We start from the raw sequence: 25,809 nt of genomic DNA on the forward strand, positions 1-25,809 counted from the left end.
TTTAAGGAGAAGACTAGATTGGGGCACAATTGAAAGTAAGAGTGGAAAATCAGATTCAGCTAATTGTTGATAAAGCCAATATAATTCTGAATGGTTTAGATAAAATTAGTAAACACAAGGGCTGTTTTGTAGACTAAATGTAGGTGAAAGATTAAATTTTTTATCTGAAAAGATTTCTCATCTTTCTTTTGTTAGAGGGTCCCCTAAGAAGAGCTTGGCAGACTCTGAAGGAACCCCTTTTGCATAATGAACTGCCAGTAGAAACCTTTCTAGCCATTAGAACACTGTTTCTGTTTTTAGTAAACAGTTTCACATTCAAGCAGTTTTGTTTCTGGTTTGAGTATTTACAGGTGATGTGAAAGTTTAAGCATAATAACTTTGCTGTTAATGTCTGCTTTTTTTTTTTTTTTTTTTTTTTTTTGAGACGGGGTCTCGCTATTTCGCCCAGCCCGGAGTGCAGTGGTGCAATCTCGGCTCACTGCAAGCTCCGCCTCCCGGGTTCGCGCCATTCTCCTGCCTCAGCCCCCTGAGCTGGGATTACTGGCGCCCGCCACTGCGCCCGGCTAATTTTTTGTATTTTTAGTAGAGACGGGGTTTCACCGTGTTAACCAGGATGGTCTTGCTCTTAATCACATTCGTCTCAGGGAGGTTTGCTGTTTTGAAAACAGTGTTTTCAGAGAAAAAGATTATCTGTAGTTAATTTGATTTCCTCCTTCATTTCAGCATTTTTTTTTTTTTTTTTTTTTTGAGACGGAGTTTCTTTCTTGTTGCCCAGGCTGGAGTGCAATGGCACGATCTCGGCAGACTGCAACCTCTGCCTCCTGGGTTCAAGAGATTCTCCTGCCTCAGCCTCCCGAGTAGCTGGGATTACAGGGGTGTGCCACCACACCTGGTTAATTTTGTATTTTTATTAGAGACAGGGTTTCACCATGTTGGTCAGGCTGGTCTTGAACTCCTGACCTCAGGTGATTCACCCACCTTGGCCTCCCAAAGTGGTGGGATTACAGGTATGGGCCACTGTGCCTGGCCCTAAAAGTGCCATTTATTGTTAAAACATTGTATGCCATTAATTTTGAAATTGACTTGTGCAGTTGTTGCTTTAGATTAACATCTTCGTAAATTTATTATACAGTTAATGTTTCTTAGACAATTTACCAGCTGTCATTTATCATTTACTTGGTAATTTAGTGATCTGAATTCTAATTTATTTCACCTAGTCAGTGAGAATTAGTTATGCCTTGCCTGCTCTCAGTAAAGCATTAGAATTAAGTAATGACGAGAAGAACAAAGGGTTTTCTTAAGTATAGTACATGAACTTAAATACTTTGGGTTACCTTGTTTTAGTGTTACAGACGGTTTTTAATAATCCCTGGATTCAAATTAGCTGGGCGTGGTGGCGGGCGCCTGTAGTCCCAGCTACTCGGGAGGCTGAGGCAGGAGAATGGCGTGAACCTGGGAGGCAGAGCTTGCAGTGAGCTGAGATCGTGCCACTGCACTCCAGCCTGGGCGACAGAGCGAGACTCCGCCTCAAAAAAAAAAAAAAAAATATCTGGACTCTCTAGTATATATTAAATATTTCAAGTTTTTAAACAAGTAGTCTCAAGTAAAGGACTGGCCGGGCGTAGTGGCTCACACCTGTAATCCCAGCACTTTGGGAGGCCGAGGAGAGTGGATCACCTGAGGTGGGGAGTTCGTGACCAGCCTGGCCAACATGGTGAAACCTCGTCTCTACTAAAAATAGAAAAATTAGCCGGGCGTGGTTGTGGGTGCCCGTAATCCCAGCTACTTGGAAAGCTGAGACAGCAGAATCACTTGAACCCAGGAGGCAGAGGTTGCAATGAGCCGAGACCGTGCCATCACACTCCAGCCTGGGAGACAGAGCGAGATTCCGTCTCAAAAAAAAAAAAAAAAAAAAAAAAAAAAAAAAAAAAAAACAAAACCAAAAAACAGAAAGAAAAAAGAAAAGGAAGGACTAGCTTTATTTTCTTTATCCACGCTGTCAAATTTTGGTATTGTGGCAGCACTAAGAAATTTGTAGTTTCGGTAATGAGGTTCATGACGTATAGTAATCTGGTTATCTAGCACAAATTTGAGTAATTTGAAGAAATCAGTTACTTTAGCTAGTGAAAAAGTCTAGCTATCTGCCTAACAAAAATAAAACTTCTTGGATATTTCTCAGAATGTTAGAGCAAAAGATAAAAGATATGGAAAAATGTGCAAGGAAAGAATGATTTGGAGAACACAGAGTGATAGCGTCTGACTGAAAGAAATTTCAGAAGCTGTATTAGATAAAATAGAAGGGGAAATAATCAGTGAAATAAAAGGAGAAATTTCTCTTTCTTGAAAAATTGAATCTTTTGGTTAAAAGCATTCTGATTGCCAAGATTAGATGAAAGAACATCTATGTTTAGTTTCAACTTCTTTTGTAATTTTAAAATTTCAAGAGTAAAAAAACATAGAAGTTGTTACCCAAAAAGAATAGGAGTCAGCTGGCATTGGACTTCTTCACAGCAGCAGTATTGGTAGAAGGCAGTGGAGTAATACATTCAAAGTTACGAGTTTCTAATCCAGAATTTGATAACAGCCAAATGATCACTCAAATGTGAGAACAAAAAAAGACATTTTCAGAAATTTAAGGACTTGGGAAGGTTAACTTAAACGAGTTCTTGAATATGTACCCAGCAAAATGAAATAGAATTTCAAGAAAGAGGTGAAATGAGACCCCAGAAACGGAATTCCTAACTAACACACCAGTGAAAATCTCAGGATAACAACTATGCCATAGGCCTAGAAAGCAGTTGGTTCAAATTAGAACGAAATGGCAGACTTGTCTGTGAAGAATGTCTTCAAGAAGACAGTAAAAGCCATTATGTGAATTATGTGGTGGAATTTTTTAATGTTAAGATAAAGTCAACGAGAGAAAAAAAAGAAACTGGGGGATGCAGTATGACATTCTTGGCAGTAAACCACATTAAGCTTTGGAGGAGCCATACGTCTAAGTCAGTCTTGAATAATGGAGGCCGAAAGTAAAAGAAGACTCTTAAATATGCATTCTTTTGTGGAAATATAATTTTTTTTAAAGGAAAATAGGGTGGAGAGTGGAGTGTGGTACAAAGCTAAAGAAAGGTGCAGCTAACATTCAAATGCAACATCACATAGGAACAGTAGATAAAATAAGAGGAAGATCTGGAAAATGTGATGTAATGGGATGGGATTGGACTTGATATATAGAACAAAGAAATGCTTTAGGAGCCAGATCTTTTGAATAAGATAAGTATCATTGAAGTAAGCAATATACATTTTAGTTTAAAAAAAAAACAGTATATCTTTAAGCAGAGTTATTAATAACAGAATACTTGAAGGTGTATTTGTATGATATTATGAATACATGCTTTTCATTAACTTACTGCCTGTATTGATTTGAACCATAATGTGGATAAACCAAAAGGAGAAAATAATACACAGGCCTTCAGTAGGAAAAACGGTAATATACATGTTGAGAGAAGGGTTAGAAAGGACGTCTTAGTAAAACATGGTCTGATTTTTATCAACCTGGAGTGAGAAGACTCTTACTCTCTTTTCTCCACATTTAGCCCAGAAATGCAGGTTGGGGGAATAGCAATGATGCATAGTATCTCTTAGCCTAAGGCTCCTTGCTGACTCTTCATATGGAACTAACATAGGAAAAGAAATTAGATCAGAAAGTATTTCAAGAAATCCCAGTCACCTCACTTTGTCATCAAGCTTTATAACATTGAGCAGCTTACCTAACTCCTTGGGTTTGTTTCCTCATCTTGAGTTTGTCGTCTTCAAGGTTTCTTGTGACTGCTTACGTTACATGGCTTTTCTATGCTAGATTTTCTCGTGAAGCTCACTGAGCTCTGAAAACAATTCCAAGAATGTATTTTTAGGATTGTTATAAGTGTTCAGCTTCTTTTGTGACATCTTTGGACATCATTCATTGGGTGAATGAGTTCTAGTGTGTTGGTCATTTTTAGTCTTTTTTTATATAAGGAAGGAGGAAGTCAGTGGTATGTGGTATTTATATTTTGAAGGAGCAATCTAGAAAACAAAACGCAATCACAGTATCAGTAATGAAAGCACTGAAATCATTGCAGATCCTTACAGATGTTAAAAGGATAACAAAAGAATGTTATAAGCAATTTTATGCCAATAAGTTCCATACCTTAGATGAAATGGACAAATTCCTTGCAAAACAAATTACCAAAACTGACAATAAGAGGAAATAGTAAATCTTAATAGCCTTTTATTAGTTAATAAAATTGAATTCATATTTCAAAATCTTTCTACAAAGAAAATACTAAGGTCGAATGGCTTTACTGGTAAATTCTATCACATTTAATGAAAAGAAGGAAAGAAAGAAAGAAACCCAGTCTTATCTAGACTCTTAGAAAATAGAAGCTAGCATTACCTTGATGGTAATACCAAAGACATTATAATAAAATCAATATGGAATATAAACCAACATTATTTGAGAATATATGTGCAAAAAATCATTTAGTATTTGCAAGTCAAATTCAGTGGTGTGTAAAAAGGGTGATAAAACACAACCAAGGGGAATTTTATACCAGGAATGCGATTTTAACATTCAAAAATTAATGTAATTTACTATTTTGACAAAAGAGAAAAAAAAAACATGATCTTCTCAGTAATTACAGCAAAGTGTTTGGCAAAATGTAATATCCATTCATGATATTAGCGAATTAGGAATAGAAGGGAACTTCCTCAGCCTGATATTGGGCATCTACTAAAAAACCTTTACTTTGTTCATACTCATATCTCATGGTGAAAGGCTGAATGGTTTCCACCTAAGATTGGGGAAGAAAGCAAGATTTTCCACTCCTGACCACTTCTAATCAACGTTGTATTAGAAGTCCTAGTCACAACATGGTCAAGAAAAAGAAAAAGACATTGAGATTGGAAAGGAAGGAGTAAAATTGTTTTTATTCCCAGATGACATAGTTTTATATATATAGCAAATGTTAAGTTACTAGGACTGATGTGAATTTGGCAAGATTGTAGGATACAAGGATAATATACCCAAACAATGTAATTTCTGTATAATAGTAAAGAACAATTAAAAATGAAATGGGGCTGGGCGCAGTGGCTCACGCCTGTAATCATAGCACTTTGGGAGACTGAGGTGGGCAGATGACGAGGTCAGGAGATCAAGACCATCCTGGCCAACATGGTGAAATCCGTCTCTACTAAAAACAAAAATTAGCTGGGCATGGTGGCACGTGCCTGTAATCTCAGCTACTTGGGAGGCTGAGGCAGGAGAATGACGTGAACCCAGGAGGCGGAGGTGGCAGTGAGCCAAGATCGTGCCACTGCACTCCAGCCTGGGTGACAGAGCGAAACTCCATCTTAAAAAAATAATAAAGTAAAAATGAAATGGACAAGTACCATGCATAATAGAGTAAAATTGTAAAATATTCAGGTATAAGTTTAACCACATATGTGTAAAATCTGTACTCCAAATTACAGGAAATTATTGGAACTTAAAAAGACCTACACAAGTGAAGATATATACCACATTCATAGATTAGAAGACTTGTTACAAAGATGTCAGTTCTACTCAGACTTATCTATAGCTTCTTCAAGACCTTCCCAATCAAATTCTTAACAAGATTTTAAAAAATTTACCAAACTGATGGTTAACTCCATGTGGAAATGCACGGGTCTTAGAAGAGTCAGCGTTTTTAAGCAGAACAAAGTAAAAGGACAGCTCCTTGATTTAAAGATTTACCATAAAACATAACACTGTGGTACTGGCATAAGGTAGACTAAAATCAGTGAAACAGAATAGAGGGTCCAGACTCATTCATTCATATATATATATAAAAAAATATGTTTACACGTATATATGTAAATATATATGTAAAAATATATTTACATATATAATATCTTTACATATATACGTATGTTTACATATATATATATTCTTTTTTTTTTTTTGCCAAAGGTGCTGTTGTAAAGGGAGCCTTTTCAACGAAACAGCTATATTTCTGTATGGAATAAAAAGTCATCTATCTTTCTACATATATCATATATTTAAAAGGCATCTAACATAGATCATAGATTTAAACATAAAACAATGGAACATCTAGAAGAAAACATAGGAGAAAATCTTCATGATCAAGGATGGGCAAAGACTTAGTACACACGAAACGGGAATCATAAAGGGAAAAAATTCGATTTCATTAATATTGAAAAGTTTTGGTTTTAAAAATGCACCTATGAAAAGGCAAGCTCACAGACTGGGAGAAAATACTATTAGAAAACACCTAACAAAGGACTTAGATCAGTATATACAGAATTTCACAAATCTCTTAGATAATGCTTTTTTTTAAAAGCACAATTCACTAATAAAAATATATGAAAAAATAGGCAATACCACATGTTAGCAAGGATGTGGAGCTACTGAAATAATCATATATTGCTGATGGGAGAGTAAAATGGTACATTACTTTGGAAAACTGACAGTTTCTGAAAACCCTGTGACCCAGCAATTCCAGGAAAACGTTTGTTTACAGAACTACACATTAATATTTATAGTAGCTTTACAGGAATGTCTATCAACAGATGAATGCATAAACAAATTGTGGTATATCCACATAGTGGACTATACTGCTCTGCAGTATAAAGGAACAAACTGACACATGCAACAACATGGATTAGTGTCAAAAACTTGGTGAGTAAAAGAAGATAGACACAAGTACCTACTGTATGATCCTGTAGACATGAAATTCTAGATAGAATTTAGTTATAGAAAGAACAGTGGTTGCCTAGGGTGTTAAGAAAAGGGTGATTGACTGCAAAAGGGCTCAAGGGAGTGTTTAGGGGTCATGGAATGTTCTTTTATCTTGATTGTAGTGATGCTTCCATAGGTATAGGCATTTGTCAAAACCTGTAGAACCATATACTTAATAATGCATCATTTGAAGGTAGTTATTTCTCAAAGTTGGCTTAAGTTATTTTAGCATTTTTAGGCCACGCGTTGTGCCTCACACCTGTAATCCCAGCACTTTGGGAGGCCAAGGTGGGCAGCTCACCTGAGATCAGAAGTTCAATACCAGACTGGCCAACATGGTGAAATTCCGTCTCTACCAAAAATACAAAAATCAGCAGGGCGTGGTGGCGCATGCCTGTAATCTCAGCTACTCCGGAGGCTGAGGCACAAGAATTGCTTGAACCCAGGAGGCAGACGTTACAGTGAGCTGAGATCACACCACTGCACTCCTGCCTGGGTGACAGAGTAAGACTCCATTAAAAAAAAAAAAAAAAATTAGCATTTTTATTACAATTTGATACTTCTTTTGTTGGTGGTGATACCGAGTTTTTGCATATTTGACAATTGCATGATAATCTTTAAAGTATGTAAGAAATCTGGAAGCTCCAAAAAGACTCATTACTTTTTGCAGTCTAAGATTATATTTCTCGAATGTAGACCTTTTAAGTGGATGAGTTTTTCACGTATTTAAGGAAAGGTACAACACATACATGTGTGACTGTGTTCATGTTTATTTCATAATATACTATTTCAAGTCTGTCATAATATTGGTAGGGTGCTCTCTTTGCTTTGTTCAATGGTAGTTAAACTGTACAGAATATAAATATTAAACTTCTACTTGGTACACAACAAGATCATTATAAAACTGGAGAATTCTTTTGGAGCTTTTTGAAGGTTTTATCTGCTGCGCCCCCTGGTGGATTTTACTTCTCATTGGGGTCACATGAAAATACAGCCATTTACCTTCTTAGGAGGTGTCTTTATAAAATCTGTAAAGTTTTTAAGTTAATTTTTATGTTGAAAAACTTCTCAGTAACTTCTGTTGATAACACTATGAGGTTTTTTTTTTTTTTTTTTGGTGATCTTCACAAGAGTTATTCAGTACAAGCTTTTCCATAGATAATTTTGCCATGTCTGATGGCTTTTTTCCAAAATACCTCTAAGATAGAGATTCTGGGATCATGTACTGGAGTAGTAGTTTCTAATAGTTCTCATTCTATAATATGGTTCTAAATTTCTTGCTGTACAAAAGAGATTGGAGAATCGTGTCTTAGAAATAGTACGTATAGTTGGGATAAGCCTTGAACATATTATGGTGCCAGAAATTAAGGAAGTACTAAAAAAAAAAAAAAAAAAAAAAAAGGTTGTTGAAAGGCCACATAGGAGCCAACCTGAAGATTTAATAAAGACCAAAGCTGGAACAATTTGACTAACAAAATAATGATAGTATTGGATTTTAAGTCATGTACTAAAATATTCATGAGTCCATGCCAATGTAAGTATTTTAATAAATAAACAGTGGAGAAGGCACTGGTTTTGGTTTTGTATTTTTTTTACAGGAGCATCCCACTTAATGTAGAAAGAAAGACGGGAAACGAAATTTATTATTAGGCAAATACCATGGTAATAAATGTGGCAGACAGGACCTGCTGATGGATGCCAAAATTAGGTCAGAGTTTGAGGAGAAAAGAGTATTTGCACAGTCTCAAAGTATTCCCTACCCCCTCTCCTCCCAGGATATTTTTTTAACTGCAGAGGAAAAGGTAGTAGATTTATAGTGGAGAAATCTGGCAGCCACCACCTTGGCCAAGTGATCAAAGTTAACATCACTAGTAATAAGACATATTGACGTCATGAGCCCCTTGATACAGTGTACTGGAGGACACAATATCATTTCTGTGGTATTCTTACCCCAAATGCCTAAATGCATTCTAATCACAAGAAAACAGGAAGCTTAAACTGGGGGAAGTTTTACAAAATACTGGATCAAAAGTTTCAAGGTCATGAAAGACAATCAATCAAGAGTTGTCACAAATTGGAGCCAAGACTCAGGAGAAATTACAAAAAAGTTACAAAGATTAAGAGTTCTTGAATACCCCTCAGCCAAGTGGGGATGTTAACATCTCACAGAATTATAGTACAGTTATTAACATCAAGAAATTAACATTGGCTAAAGAATATTAAACCACATACATGAGTGAGAAAAATGGTGAAACTTGCAGTGTTATTTTTCTTTTCCAGGATTCTCTCCTGGATCCCACATTACATATAGTTGTTTCTTTCAAAATATTATTGTTAGAATTTAGAGAGACTTGCTTTGTTTTAAATCAGTTGGTGTATTAATAGGTAATAAGTTATTTATAAAGTAGCTATTAAAAGAATTTCCTGATGAAGCAATAGTCTTGTTGCTTTTTTCTACTACACAATTATTGGGAATTGGCTAAAATTTGAGGAAAGTTTTGTTTTTCTGCCATTCTGTTTATTTCATTTTCTTTTCATTCCAAAAAAATTTTAGCATCACCTAAAACAGTTTACACTTCTTCAAGTTGTCTTTACTTTTAATCCCAACAGTTGAATAGCAGCTTGGTGTGTGTATATTAATAGCAATGCTTTCAGAACCAGAAGACTGTGGTCTCTTCCTTACTATTTTGAAATTTCTTATATTCCTTTTTTTCTAAATGAGAGAAATATATAAGGGAGATGATTTATGTTTCATCATCTGAAAGTGTGATGAATGAATATGTAACCTTCTATTTCTATTAGTATTCTATTGCCGCAGTATTAATATGTCCAGTTGAAAATACTAAAATTTAGTGTAGCAACATGAGCTCTCTAAAAACAAGTTCTTAATACTTTTATGTAGTAACATTAACAAGATTCTTGGAGTCACTTTTTAAAATGAGTTACCGTCTGAATTTTACATTTATCCGTGAGAACCTTCAGAGTGCATTGATTGAGGTTAAGTCTCAACAGTCTGTTTTCTATATAAACAATCTACCAATTCCTTATTAGTAACTTTTTATATTTTATAAACTCTGACTAAAATATCTAAGTTTTTGCCACCTTGCTTAAATTTTAGATAACAGTATATGACTTGCAGATTATTTTAATATTTTGTCTAATATAATGTCAACTGAATATGTAGGCATTTTCAACTGTTAAGGCATTCCTCCCAAAGTTGTCCTTCCAAAAAGTAGAAAAATAACATGAGTTTCAACCTGGCAAAACATATGAAAAAGAGTATCTCTGAGTCACAAGATGAGTCAAGAGGGTGAGGTTTGTTTTTCCTTGTCCATCTCTTTTAAGGGAATATGATCCTAAGCAGTAGGAAAAAGAAATATTTAATGAAAAGTGGCACCAAAAGTTAGAATTTGTTCTTCAGTATTTAACTGGTGCTAAGTGCAGGTCTTCTATAAATATACTGAAACTAAATTTAATGGTGCTAACAAGATGGGTTTGATCTACTTTAGAGATCTGTTCCTAATTTGTAGGTGATTGCTAATGCCGATATTTCAAGAATTAAAACTCTGTTTCATACTCTAATATTTTACTGCAACACAGCAATACTGCTGGCAATTGGAAGTGCTTAAATAACTGCCCCTTAGGTGCCAGTAATGACCAAATAAATCATTTTGTTTGATACCTAAAATAACTATTACCATTTGTTTTTGAAGGCTAACTTTCTTAGATCTTGGCTTTAAAATTTTTTCCTGGCTTTGCTTTCCAAGCTGGCGATTTAAAAATATTCTGGATATTTAGATATGGATTCCTCTAGTTGCTCAGCCTCAACTAGATTGTAAATACTGAGTATTTAGTCCGTCCTACTCATCATCGTAATCCTAGCTGAAAGGACGGGAGGGAGATGAGGAAATAAATGAGTGGTTGGAGAAAAGATACTGCCTCTTTACACACTGCACTGGCTTCTTAGCTCAAGATCAGTTTTAGCTACATGGGGTATGTGGGAATGATGATGAATGGAAAGATTAGGTAGAGCTTGTTCCCTCCTAGTCATATTAAAGGGGCTTTTTAAGAAGTCGTTTATTGTCAAGGTAAAATGTGATCACTGGCACATTGCTTTGCCTTTGAGGAAAGTTTTGACTACTCATCCAGAGCAGATATCAACTACTTTATAATGTTTCACAAGATATTAAAACAAGTAAATAAAATTTAACTACTCCTTCTAAGGGCTTTTGACAGGGAGTGAGATAATGATACAACTATAAGATAAATCATTAGTAACAAACCCCTTTCTTTTATCAGAGAAAAATTGATAGGTGTCTCATAAATGGAGAATTCAGGCAAGGACATTCCAGCAGGAGGTTTATAAGGAAATGGAGGTATAAAATCTGTACTTTAGCAGAGATGTGCCAAGAGCATTGTAGCCAAAGAAAAGGAAAGGGGGAAAGAGATAAGATGGAAATTTAAATTTGAGGCTAAGTATTGTCAAGGGCTTTAGACTTTTTGTATTAGAAAGCTACTAGAAAATGTGTAAAGCACAGGAGCTAGCCATGTGGCTGAATTTGCCTTTTAGAAAGATTACTATTGGCAATGTAAAGAAGATGGATTGAACCACATATATTTATTTGATATATGATGATTATTTTCAAGTATTCTTAATATTTTTTATTCATTTATTAAGACTGGAATGCTATCTTCTTGATTAGAGGAGTTTTCTGAGTAGCTCAAACAATCCTTTAAGTGCCTCAATTTCAGTTTCTTGATAAACAACTTTCTAAAATATAATTAATGTCCCCACTTCAATAAATAGACTCTAATAAATAGTTTGCATAAATATTATGATACTACATTTCTGCTTTTCCTCTTCCCATTAATCATACAGCCTAGAAGAAATGATCCTGATTTGTCCACTTAAAGTTTGTGGAGACATCGTCTTTTCTTATCCACTCAGATCACCTTTGTGATCTGTTATGTTTAAATTCCCTGTCACCTTTCCTAGTCTGTGGTTGTAAACTAAGGCAAAACTGAAGATTGGAAGAAGAAAATAATTAACTAATCCTTGGTATATGTGTAAAAAATTAAGGCAAGCATGGAGAGGGTAGCTATTGAGCAAAATCTATGAACTTTGAGACACTGTTCTGAATGGTTTGCTGATTGGTACCTGGTTAGCTCGTAATTTTAAATACTGATGGCATTTTAATCAATAAGTTTTACATTTGAAATACTTATTAATACTCACTTAAAACATTATTAAAACCATAATTAAGCACCTGTTATATGTGATGCTCAGAGCACCAATGAAAAAGTCATGGACTCTGCCCTGAGGTGGGGTAGACATGTAAATAAATAAGCGAAAAGCATTTGTAGGACTTTCATTATATTTTTTCTCTTTCAAGAGTAAGGGTGTGTCATTTTATAGATAGAAAATGGGGAAATAAGGTTTATTTGAACAGTTTGCATTTATGTCACATATTCCATTAAAGAAGGAATACTCTTTAGTAGAGGGATAAAATGCTTATGTAGTTGATGTGCTTATGAAGTGCTTATATGAACTTTTTAATCAGATTATTTATATACATTAATGTGCTACATAATAATTTTTGGTCAGTGGCTGACCACATATACACAGTGGTTCCATAAGATTATAATGGAGCTGAAAACACATATACAGTCATGTGTCACTTAACGATGGGTTGCTTTGAGAAATGCATCATTAGTGTAGCCTAAGTGTATAGAGTTTACGAAGTCTACAGTAATGTCCTAGGCCCTTATATTAACTCACCACTCACTCACTGACTCACCCAGAGCAGCTTCCTGTCCCACAAGCTCCTTTCATGGTAAGTGCCCTATACAGGTGTACCATTTAAATAAAATTTTCATACTATTACTGTACCTTTTGAATGTTTAGATATGTTCAGATACACAGATATTTAGCATTGTGTTACAATTGCCTACAGTATTCAGTACAGTAAGATGCTGTACAGATTTTGTAGCCTAGGAGCAATAGGCTGGACCATATAGTAGTAGGCTGTACCACGTAGGTTTGTGTAAGTACACTCTGATGTTCATACAATGATGAAATCTAATGATGTGTTTCCCAATGTAACCGCATCGTTAAGTGACGCATGACTGTATATGTATTTTGCTGTTTGCAGCAGTATTTAGATAAATTTTTCATCACAGCATTTCTGATACATGTGTTCTAGAAAACCTCACATGCCATGAAATCATATCTGGGAAAAATATGGATAGAGTAGACCATTCAAATTATGCAGCTTTGTTTGTAACAGAGTATTAACATAAACAGTAATGATCTTAAAAATACAAGTACAAATTAACTGTACAAATGAAACACCATGGCCCATCACTTATGAGCTTTAAACGGGGACTTGTGCTTCTTTTAGGGTATGGTACAGGTTCTTGAAGTTATTTGCTTTAGTAGAAACTACTTTTCTAAAATTCAGTAGTGAGCCAGTGTATGGCTACCTTTATTAGTAGTTCTGGGGGTGAAGGGGGGAGCATAAAAACAAAAGAAATTGTCTTCACAACTTCTTCATCTGTGTCCTTAGTTTTCCCCAGACAGCATAACAATGTTAGAAAGACTTGAGGTTCTTAAAGCCCCTAAACTTGTTTTCTGTAAAGAAAGGCACCTCTTCACTATTGTTTTCTTAAGGTCTTCGTATGTTGAGGTTTTTTGTTTTTTGTTTTTTGTTTTGTTTTTTTTTTTTTTGGTTTTTTTTTTGAGACGGAGTTTCCCTCTTTTCGCCCAGGCTAGAGTGCAATGGCGCCATCTCAGCTCACTGCAACCTCCGCCTCCCAGGTTCAGGCGCTTCTCCTGCCTCAGCCTCCCAAGTATCTGGGATTACAGGCGCCCTGCCATCACTCCTGGCTAATTTTTGTATTTTTAATAGAGACGAGGTTTCACCACGTTGGCCAGGCTGGTCTGGAACTCCTGACCTCAGGTGATCCACCCGCCACGGCCTCCCAAAGTGCTGGGATTACAGGCGTGAGCCACCGCGCCCGGCCTTTTTCTTTTTTTTTTTAAGAAACTTGCCTCGATCCTTTACTGTTAAAAATCCCTGTGAACCAATTAAATTTCCATGATTACTGACAACACTATTCTCCTTCCTCTTTACCAATTATGTATGAACTAATTCATATTAGAACACCATCTTGTGGCTGTAGTTTTTACTTTGATAGTATATAGTTCTATTTTAATATAATTTATATTTAAAATATATGCTTTAATTTTTAAGTTCTTACAGTGAGGATGCCATATATTTAAGCTGTCAAAACAGCTTGTATTTGTACTCTTTTCTAGCGTTGTGGGCCATAATACATATATACTCATGGGCAGTATAACATTTGCCTTCTTAATTTTCTTTTTAAAAATTGTTGTATTTAATTTATTTTTAATTTTATTTTATTTTTTTTTTTTTTGAGACGGAGTCTCACTCTGTCACCCAGGCTGGAGTGCAGTGGCGCAATCTCGGCTCACTGCAAGCTCCGCCTCCCGGGTTCACGCCATTCTCCTGCCTCAGCCTCTCCGAGTAGCTGGGACTACAGGCGCCCGCCACCACGCCCGGCTAATTTTTTGTATTTTTAGTAGAGACGGGGTTTCACCATGGTCTCGATCTCCTGACCTCGTGATCCGCCCGCCTCGGCCTCCCAAAGTGCTGGGATTACAAGCGTGAGCCACCGCGCCCGGCCTATTTTTAATTTTTTGAGACGGAGTCTCACTCTGTCACTCAGGCTGGAAAGCAGTGGCGTGATCTCAGCTTACTGCAACCTCCGCCTCCTGGGTTCAAGTGATTCTCCTGCTTCAGCCTCCTGAGTATCTGGGATTAGAGGTGCGTGCCACCATGCCCGGCTTATTTTTGTATTTTTAGTAGAAGTGGGGTTTTACCATGTTGGCCAGGCTGGTCTGTAACTCCTGACCTCTAGTAATCTGCCCATGTTGGCCTCCCAAAGTGCTGGGATTACAAGCGTGAGCCATTGCGCCTTGCCCGTTGTATTTAATTTAAAAAATATATTTGTAATTATTATTTCTATAAAGTCATGATCAAAATTACTTATGTGTATTAGTCAGATATTTTAAAGGAATGAAAATGATGTAATTTAGAAGAAAACAGCTTAAACCTGTTTTTTCAAGAATTTATATAAGAGACCTGACATTGAATTTTTATGGAGTACTTACAAACTAATGTAAACATTTCTTTTTAGTTATTCTTTCTCTTTTAAAGTGTTGACAAGTGAATTTTGTTAGCTGTTTGGTTGTTAAGTAAAAACTGGCTTATTTGCTCAAACTTGCAAAGTATCTCTGGAAGAATATTCAGGAAACTGGCAACATTGCTTTCAGAGAAAAGAAATGGATATCTCAGGGTGGGAAGGGAGGGAAACTTTGAATTTTGAATACCCTTTGAATTTTTGAGTCATGAACTATTAGAAATAAAGTAAATTAAAATTTAACAAAAATGAAAATGAAAGTACTTTGGTGTACAGAACAGAGGTTGATTGAACCTGTCTGGTAGCACTTCCGTGATCAGCTTAGCATTGTCAGTCCTGAAATAATCTTTTGTGACCTCCATGATCAGCTTAGCATTCATTATCAGGCCTGGAATAGCTTGAGACTCAGCATACAGCGGATGTATGTAATGGCAGGTGCAAACAAACAGAAAGGTAACCAAATACAAGTATTTATGTTGTACTTACTCTATTAGAATAAATTAACATTATAATATATACCTCTTTTTATCAAATTGGGAATTAAACTATTGGATAACTGTTGGATTTTTTTCCCCCCTATAACTATTATAAAATTTTTCAGAATGTTGCTACTGCCCATTAGAAAGGATTTGGGAACATTTTAAAAAAATTCTTGCTACCTTTTTTGTTTGCTTTTAGTTGATGCGGATGAAATTAAAAGGCTAGGAAAGAGATTTAAGAAGCTTGATTTGGACAATTCTGGTTCTTTGAGTGTGGAAGAGTTCATGTCTCTGCCTGAGTTACAACAGAATCCTTTAGTACAGCGAGTAATAGATATATTCGACACAGATGGGAATGGAGAAGTAGACTTTAAAGGTAAGAAAGTAGTTATTTTTTATAATCACAAGTTAGATAACCTATTTGTATTCTTACAGCTCTGTGTAAAAAAAAAAAAAAAAGTGTTTATATCCCTTGTGACCTTACAATAATAGATTATGTTAAAACCTCAGCGTCTGTGGCATATGCACCTTAATGAACTAGGACCTTTTACTTTGTGGTTCAGAAATGATTAAGTCGTTCTTTAGGATAATCTACCAAAAAGCAGGGGACACTCAGTATTTCCTTTCTTTTTAGAAAATTAATCTCACTTTAGGGCAATACTGTATATTCTTATATACATTAGAAGCTGCAATTCCTTTTTTTTTATTTTTTATTTTTTGAGATGGAGTCTCGCTCTTTTGCCCAGGCTGGAATGCGGTGGTATAATCTCGGCTCACTGCAGCCTCTGCCTCCTGGGTTCAAGCAGTTGTCCTGTCTCAGCCTCTTGAGTAGCTGGGATTACAGGCGCGTGCCACCACACCTGGCTAATTTTTGTATTTTTAGTAAAGACGAGATTTGACCATGTTGGCCAGGCTATGATCTCGAACTCCTGACCTCAAGTGATCCATGTGCCTCAACCTCCCAAAATGCTGGGATTACAGGCATGAGCCACCACGCCAAGCCAGTTTTTTTTGTTTGTTTGTTTTAACAAGTAAATAAACATTTCACAAGAGATTTGTCAATAGATTTTATTTTAGTTTGGAGAACAGAATTATAAGTGGAGGGATATAAAACTGATTATGATTTCAGGCAGTGAAGAAAAATGATCATTTGTCATGAAACTTCTAACAGCCTATTTAAGTGATTCACAATTTTGAAACAGAAGTCTAAAGTTTTGTGTGTGTCAGAACAATTTATAGTGGTTTTTTTTTTAAAGCCCCTTGTTACAGTCATATTCTAAGTGGAAAGAGTTAAACAACTTAAAGAATATGTTTTGAGTGTTCTTTTATCTTGCACTTAACAAATGTTTGTTCAAATTGATTGACCTTAGAGAACTCCAAGTTCAAATAAAAAAATAGAGACCTTGTTTGTTGAGGTTTCGAATTTGGCAATTTTATTTTTAAACGTTGCTAGTAGTACTTTTGTTTTGCAGCAAGGAAATATCCTTTTGTGGGTATGTAAGGTAAATATGTTTTTTATGTAAAAAATTGGAAGTTCTGATTTGTAAACATTTTTAACTCTTATTCAGAATTCATTGAGGGCGTCTCTCAGTTCAGTGTCAAAGGAGATAAGGAGCAGAAGTTGAGGTGTAAGTATTTTTCTTCACTGACTTCATTCTTTTACACTACCATCATTTCATACTGTATTACAGAATGCTTTTTAAAATAATGAAAAAGATGTCTTTTATTCCAGATCCTTAGACATAACTGAAATTTTACATTCTGGTGAAAATCCTTTTAGGACATTTGCAACTACTATATTTGAATAATGTGTCATTGCTGCTTTTAGTTGGATAGAAGGAAAACAGTTTCTTTCTACTGAAAACAGCCATGTAAACTACATATGTAATTTAGGGAAGAGATTTTTTTAGTGAAAGTGGGAAGAAATGTTCTAAAGAACCGGAGAGGTTGGAGTTGTTATTATATCTAGTTTTTTCTGTGCAGAAACTGAAGCTTAGCAGGGATAGTTAACTTACTCTAAGCTCCACTAAATCTGCTCAGGCAGTCTCAAAAGCCCATACTTTTAACGAACTGTGTTAAACTGTGCCTGAGGACAACTCTATTTTAAGGAAGGAGACATCCTCATAGTCATAATTTTGATGTTTGTCAGTTTACTATTTTCTGTCTTATTGAAAGCATTTAGTTGTGATTGCTTTGTAATTGGAATTGATTTTCCTTCCCTTTTTTTAGTTGCTTTCCGTATCTATGACATGGATAAAGATGGCTATATTTCCAATGGGGAACTCTTCCAGGTATTGAAGATGATGGTGGGGAACAATCTGAAAGATACACAGTTACAGCAAATTGTAGACAAAACCATAATAAATGCAGATAAGGATGGAGATGGAAGAATATCCTTTGAAGAATTCTGTGCTGTAAGTACAAAAGAGCTGGTTCTTCCATTAGTTATGTTTCAGCAACATATTTTAAAAACCACTTAATAGAAAATTTCCATATTTTGTCCTAAAAACTTAAATATTTGATTTTTCCTAATTGCCCATATTGTTTTGAAATGTGTTCTTCATTGTAATTATTAATTAACAATTATTATTCTCAAGAAATAACATTCTCAGTGATCCTCTGATAAATGCCACAAGGATACTACTTATTGTTAATAGCCTCTCAAATTACAACTAGGTTATACTCTTAAGGTTCGTTTAATCACTCATTGCTTCTGAACAGAAGCACAACCACAACCACTTAGCTTCTCTTCGCTACTTATGCCCTAAAAACATAGAGAGTAGGCTTTTTGATGTGTTACAAGGATTTTAAACTGCAAGCTAGAGATACTAGAGGAAACTAGAGCATCCAGAGTAGAGGCAAAGACAACAAAGTTTTGAAATTTTTCTGTCAGTAATGATTGGATGCTTCCATAGAAAGGTTTTCTTCCTCCTTTTTATTTTTAAATGTAAATCATATAAGGAAAAACAAGTGAGTTTGACAGTTGTGTGTTATGCAAGAACTGAAGTGTAGCTACTTTGACCTTTAAGTAGAAGTTCATATTATCCTTAAGCAAAAACCATCTTTTTATTTTGTTTTCAAAAAGTGGGGTGGCACTGTAAAGAATAGACTGCGTCTTTTTGGAAGAGTTAGATGGGTTTGAGACTTTTAAGACACTGAACTACTCCCAGGGGGTGCTACCGCAAGCCTTTTCTGTCCCTTCCGTTTCACCACCTTCACCATTGCCAACGATCACTGTGAACTGGCATATGGTTGAGTGTGACATGAGACCAGGCCGGTCGTGCCATCATAAATAGCAGCCAGTTTTCAAAAGAAGGAAAGGAGAAATTCTAAGCCTTAGGGGAATAAAAGAAATGGAAAATTCTTGGCTTCAGTGGTATTGGAAGAGGAGAGAGAGATATATATATTATATGTATATATCTGTTATATATATCTTATATATTTTACATGTATAATATATAAATTATAAATAATATAAATATAAATAATATAAATATAATATATAAATATATAATATATAAATGAAGATTACTTGCATTTAGCAAATATAAAATGTAATAAGTGTATCACTTATCAGTGGAAGGAAATTAAAATATATCTTTTATATATAGAAATAATGCTGTTATCTATATTGAAGACATAAGCTAAGTTTCGAGTTTATTTTCCAATATTTATTTTATTTTAAGTTTTCTTTCTTTTTTTTTTTTTTTGAAACGGAGTCTCGCTCTGTCTCCAGGCTGGAGTGAAATGGCACAGTCTTGGCTCACTGCAACCTCCGACTCCCTGGTTCAAGTGATTCTCCTGCCTCAGCCTCCTGAGTAGCTGGGATTACAGGCACACGCCACCATGCCCAGCTAATTTTTGTATTTTTAATAGAGACGGAGTTTCACCATGTTGGCCAGGATGGTCTCGATCTTCTGACCTTGTGATCCGCCCGCTTTGGCCTCCCAAAGTGCTGGGATCATAGGCATGAGCCACTGCGCCTGGCCTATTTTTAAGTTTTTGTAGACAGGGGTCTCGCTATGTTGCCCAGGCTGGTCTCCAGCTCCTAGCTTCAAGCGATCGTCCCATTTCAGCCTTCCAAAGCATTGGAATTACAGGCATGAGCCACTATGTCTGGCCACCAGTATTTGTAATCAGTTGCCTTTTGCTTGTATTTTTAAGGGGCATAGTTTACGAGTGGAGAAAAATGTTCGTTGTGTTTTTAAAACCAGCTTTTCTAAACATCGATCAAGTGCTTGTAACTTTGGCTTCATTGAGTTCTTTTTATGTTGACTTCTCAAGCTATAACAGTGAAAGATTGGAAGTTGTTTTAAAAGATTGCATACTATATATGTACTTTAAAATTTTCAGAGTACTTAATGTATACAAATAATTCTTACAAATGATTAGTGACAGGCTTAAAGTTGGTGTATTGAATCCATGTATAATTTATTTTTACCTCCTCCCCAAACTCCAATAAAATGCAATGAATTAAAAAGAAAGGGTTATGAACTCAGAAGGACAAAAATGAAGAGCAGAGAAGAGACAGCATCTAAATTTGGTAGTTTAGAATGTTTAGAAAGTTGAATGGTTAACTAACCTAGCAGAATGATTCTAAGCTTTATCAGCTTGGAAATCTGAGAAACAAGCTGGGTTATAATGGAGAATCCGTGAAAGGCTCAGAAATTGATGGCACAAGCAACTGGAAGTGAGGATGAAAGTGAGGCTAAAAACAGAAAGATTGGTTAAAGTCTGTTTTAAGAAGGAATTGGAACACACAAGATCGCCTTCCGTACTCTGTTCCCCTGGACAGCTATCTCTCCTGCACCCTAGCAGGAGATTGGGGGAGAGTCTCTAGGCTGGGAAACATGAGACAGAGATGGGGTATATGTGTTGGGGAACTAAGTGACAGTAAGCATATTTGCATATTGGCATCTGTACCCTTCTTCTGTACCTGACTTCCCGACTCCCTAGCAGCTGGACTTACACTGTGTAGGTAAGAGATGGGAAAGAGCCCTTTTTAGGAAATCTTATCTACCCAAAGAAATGGTGCTACCAGATCACTCAAAGTATAGCTCTCAATAGCCCCATCATTCACCCAGAGTTCCAGTGCCCTTTCTACAGAAGCAAAGCCAAGGATCTCACCAAACACTGAAGGAAACCTCTATGTATGGAATATAAAGATGAAACCAGGTCCAAAAAAATAAGTTCAAAACAAACAGATTAGACAAGACCAGTAAAAACTTTAAAAGGAAAACCGAAACCTGTCATTATCCTCAGGGATATTGTATATTGAATTTTTGAAACAAAAGTTGGATAATATATAAAAGAGCTCTTGGGAATGTAATTTTACATACCTATTTTCGGAGTTGTAACACCCGAATGCCAGGATTCCAGAAGGAAAATGGAGGGAAATAAATCATCAAAAATGAATCAAGAAAATACTCCAAAGCCAAAAATAATATGTTTTCTGAGAGGGCTTATGGAGCATCCAGCATAGTTTGTAAAAATAATCTGGACCCACGCACACTGTCATGAAATTTTGAGACAGTGGGAACAAATAACTGGTTCTGCAGATTTCCAAAGAGCTGGGGTGGTAGGGTGGAGTGCTGGGAGAAGGGCTTCGTATAAACAACCAAGAGTCATAATGGCACCAGATTTCTTAGTAGCAGTGTGGGAAACCCACAAGAACATGGAGCATTTTGCCTTTGCAATTCTGAGGGACGGTTATTTCCAACTTAAAATTCTCTATAAACTCAAATGGTAGTAGAAAGACACTTTTAGGTATGTAAGGCCTTCTCATTTTGGAAACTACTGGAGGATGTGCTCCCACTGCAATAAGGTCGTAAATCAAAAAAGTAGAGTGTAGGATCCAGGAAGCAGAGGGTCCAGCATGAGAGGGAGGATCCCCAATATGATGAAGAGCACCAGAGATGACAGGCCTGGAGACAAAAAGTCTAGAGTGCAGCAGGTTGGAAGGCTCAAAGAGTGCTTTCAAGACAATAAAACTGATAGAATTACATAATATTTTTAGTTGAATGTATTTAGAACAAAAGGGGTTGAATTATAATTACATAGAACACCCAGCAAAGGAACTAACTGTGTACCAAACAAATGTGCAGGAAAGAAAAAGGAATCATAATACATAGTTCTGTTTACCTGTATTGTATAGTTATAACAATGAAAAATGCAGATTTTTTTTTTTTTTTTTTTTTTTTTTTTGATAACAGAGTGTTGCCTCAGTTTGTTGCCCAGGCTGGAGTCATGCCGGCTAATCTTTTTTTTATTATTATTGTTATTAGAGACCTGGTTTCACCATGTTGGTCAGGCCGGTCTTGAACTCCTGACCTCAAGTGATCTGCCCACCTCAGCCTCCCAAAGTTCTGGGATTACAGACGTGAGCCACCGCAGCTGGCTGAAAAATGCTGAATTTCTGATGAAAATAAAGATAAAGCCATTGGAATGGTACAGAGTTTGTGAAGTGTGTAGGGTAGGAGATAGAGGGAAGAGAAGTGTGTGAAAGCTAAATATCTTAGAGACCTGGAGGTAAATAGTGCAAGTCAGCTGAAAACTTTAAATTATTGCCACTGCATAAAAGCAAATAGACAATGAGGGCAGGGTGACAAACTGCTTTTTTTTCCACAGCAGGAGTTGTAGAATTCGTTGGCACTTTGTGCTTCGCTTTTCAAATAAAGGGACTATTTTTTTAGTTTGAATTTAAAAATAATACAGATACAAGTATACATAACAATATGGATTAATCTCACAAGCATAAAGTTGAGAGAAGCCAGACACGAAAGAGATTCCATTTATAAAATGTACAGAAACAGAAAATAGTAGCTACTGGTCGTGTGTGTGTGTGTGTTGGGTGGGAGGAGGGGAGATGTCTGGTGACTGGAAGATCTGGGTGCTGGTTATTGGGTGTTCACTTTGTGAAAATTCATCAAACTGTGGACATTTATGACCTATGCATTCTCTTTATGTAGATTAAATGTAATAAAACATTCCCCCCAAATGATACAGATACTACACTTACACATTACCATGTCAGTATTCACTGAGATGTGTATAACTACTTGTATTTGACTGTACAGAAAAATAATATGCAGAAATGTTTATTCACTTGGCACTTTTTAAATTGTCTAGAACAGACTGAGAGTGACGTGCATATTTGATTGTGAGGACAGTTTTTGTCATAATATCTGGTTATCGTGTAATACTAAACTACTGAAGTAGGGGCCAACAAACTACAGAGCAAACCAGATCCTGCCCATGGCCTGTTTATGTCTGTCTTTGAACTAAGAATCATTTTTACCTGAAGTGTTGTTTTGAAAGAAAAAAAAAAAAAGAAAAGAAAATGTGAAAGAAACTACATGTAGCCTACAAAACTTATCTGGCCCTTGTACAAGAACACCCAAAAAGTAATGCCTGTTATCCTAGGAGAAAGAAACCATGAAAATTCTAACTGGAAGTCACTTAAGTTTTGTTGTTTTATTTTTTTGTGTGTCTTTAAATTCACCTTCTGAATATAGCTAAAGTAATTTTTTTTTTTTTTTTTTTTTTTTTTGAGATGGAGTCTCACTCTGTAGCCCAGTCTGGAGTGCAGTGGCGCGGTATCGGCTCACTGCAGCCTCCACCTCCTGGGTTCAAGTGATTCTCCTGCATCAGCCTGCCCAGTAGCTGGGACTAGAGGCACACGCCACCACACCCGGCTAATTTTTTGTATTTTTTTAGTAGAGACGAGGTTTCACTGTGTTAGCCAGGATGGCCTCGATCTCCTCCTGACCTTGTGATCCACCTGCCTCGGCCTTCCAAAGTGCTGGGATTGCAGTTGTGAGCCACCACGCCCAGCCCCCTAGTAATATTTTTTAAAATTGTAATTTGATGAAGTAGTTAGACCACGAATGAGGAGTTTCTCATGACACTGTGAAGCTTGATTTGTTCCTGTCTGTTGCAGGTTGTAGGTGGCCTAGATATCCACAAAAAGATGGTGGTAGATGTGTGACTCTTATCAGAGAGTACCACCCAACACTTTTGCTTTCTTCTCCATCTCTGAAGATCTGCTCAAGACGTCCAGCAATGCTCTCTGTGTATTTAAATGGAAGTATTTTTCTCTGTGAAGCCACATTTTCCAACATGAGCCTCATGAAGCCAACTAAGTGTTATTGAACTGTAATTCTCTCAATAACTCAGTGTAGCACTTTAAAGTCTGAAGGACAGCAACATGAAAAGAGCATATCAATGTGGTGGAGAAAGGGAAGGGGTTGGCTTTTTAATTTATTTTTCTTCATCTTTTATAACAAGAAAGTATCTATATATACATATGTAAATATTTATATATAGATATATGTAGCTTTCTATATATGTAGTAGGTTGGCTTTAATTTAATATACTTGATTCAGAAACAAAACAATAGAGTATAAAAGTGCCAAGCAGAACATAAAACATCCTTACTTTTATTTCACACAGTTTTATATATAGATAGAAGACTGTACAATTTGAGCCGGGTGTTAGGCCAGCTATTTTCCTTTTCCTGTGCTTTCTCCTTTGAGAGATTGACAAAGCATTTGTTAACGTCCTATTATTTACCTTAATTACCTTTTTGTAACAAAGGAGTCTGTAACTTTATTTATACTTATGAATATATCCAGGGACTACTTCTCATTGCTGAGCAGCTTTTAATACACCTCTGCTTGAGGAGAAAGTCTAGTTCATTGCTACTGCCAAGAGCTAGTTCTTGTGTTCATATAGTAACTGCACAGTGCTTATAGCTGCTTCATTCTGTTACTTTGTAACTAGGAGTCATTGCATTTATTAAATGTCCCTCAGTAACGTAAGTGCTAGTTGTGATTTTATACATAAAGGCCAGAAGCTGTCTGAGGCAATCATGATTTATTGTATGTATCACTTATTGAAGAATACCTGAAGTGATCATGTAACTACTTATAAGGGATATCCATTTGTTTGATTACATGGGTAAATAATTTGTCATTAAACTTGTGTTTGAATCATGAATTCCCTTCGTTTCAAAAGACTTGCAGCTAATCTAAAAAACTGGTGATATTTAATATGCATGTATCTAAACACCCACATATATTTGTGGTTTAAGTGTGAGAAATCTTGCTAATCTATATGCCACAGAAGAGCAAAATTGTATCCAAATTTATACCACTTAAATTTCTTTACCACGAGGGATAGAGCATGCATAATGGTTTTTTTTTTTCTTGATTTGCCCATATAATTGGTAATGGATAACTTAATAAATTTGTGTGATATAAAAGTAGTGTATCATGTTCTACCATTTGATCTTATCCCTTCCCATTTCTGCAAAGGTACTATTGGCTGGAAGAAAAACATTTTGGTTAGCTTTGTATGACAGTAGTCTTTCCCTTTATAGTTTCTCTATAAAACCTGGTTTTAAAATCAGTGGAAAAGGGCAGGTTGAATCAAGATGAATCAATCTGAAATTGAGCACACCTGCCTGCCATCGCTGTTCCTTCAACTGAGTGCTGCACATCATGGGCTCTGTCTGTGAGAGAAAAATCCCGGTGCTTGGTGTCCTTGCATGACATGGAGTTTTGCATGTAGATCAATTTAAAATGTACCTCTTGTTTACATAATTTGCATAATTTTAAAAGATAATGTTGCCAAACTTTGGAAATGTTAATGTTCAGACTGAAAATCTCCACTACATGTAACTTTCTTCCTCTGGATCAGTGGCATGGCTTATAATCCCAGCCAGTGGTTTGAACTGTTCCAGTGTCAACTGCCATGTGCTCTGCTTCAAGGGGGAACTAGTCTTTTGTGAATTTTTTGTACATAAGTATTTGTTACAAATATTTTAGCAAATGCTTTCTATTTCTCTTGCTTGTGCATATCTTGGCTGGCGTTACAGAAAAATAGTGTAAACATTATTTCCTTACCGGGGAATGAGGGTTTTTTCTTCTTTTTTTTTTTTTTTTTTAGTTTGTGTGTGGGGGTGGGTAGGGGAGGGGATGGTTTATGTTGAATGTTTAGTTTTTCTTCTGCATGATACTTCATGTTGTGGGATCTTTAGAAAACTTCATACTGTATGAATAAGAAAATAAAATATTTGAAACTTGCTTGAATGTATTCAGTGGTCTTTGATGGCTTTCTATAGCTATGAGAATTTTTTTTCCTCTCAGTCTTTTAAATTCTTAAAAACAGTCTGGTAAAGTGACATTTAATCTCTATAAAAACCTACAAATTCCTGTAGTACTCTCCCATCACCTCCCGCCATGACTTCCCTTACTACTACCCCTCTCTCTGCTCCAGCCATGTTAGCCTCCTGTGGTACCTGGAGTCTTGGCGTTTGTGTCTCTTAAGCCC

General features: G+C 36.0%; 1 protein-coding gene across 1 annotated transcript in view; it reads left to right on the forward strand.

Annotated features, from left to right (window-relative positions):
- PPP3R1 (protein phosphatase 3 regulatory subunit B, alpha) overlaps positions 1-25,562 on the forward strand; it is a 73,417-nt gene extending 47,855 nt beyond the window's left edge. The window contains exons 3-6 of the mRNA XM_055242777.2: positions 15,677-15,853; positions 17,046-17,105; positions 17,707-17,891; positions 23,417-25,562. Coding sequence (XP_055098752.1) covers positions 15,677-15,853; positions 17,046-17,105; positions 17,707-17,891; positions 23,417-23,464 — 470 coding nt within the window. The 3' untranslated portion in view covers positions 23,465-25,562. The remainder of the gene's footprint in view (positions 1-15,676; positions 15,854-17,045; positions 17,106-17,706; positions 17,892-23,416) is intronic.
- Positions 25,563-25,809: the final 247 nt, after the last annotated feature.

Source organism: Symphalangus syndactylus, chromosome 14, assembly GCF_028878055.3.
Source record: "Symphalangus syndactylus isolate Jambi chromosome 14, NHGRI_mSymSyn1-v2.1_pri, whole genome shotgun sequence".
NCBI classification, from domain to species: Eukaryota; Metazoa; Chordata; class Mammalia; order Primates; family Hylobatidae; genus Symphalangus; species Symphalangus syndactylus.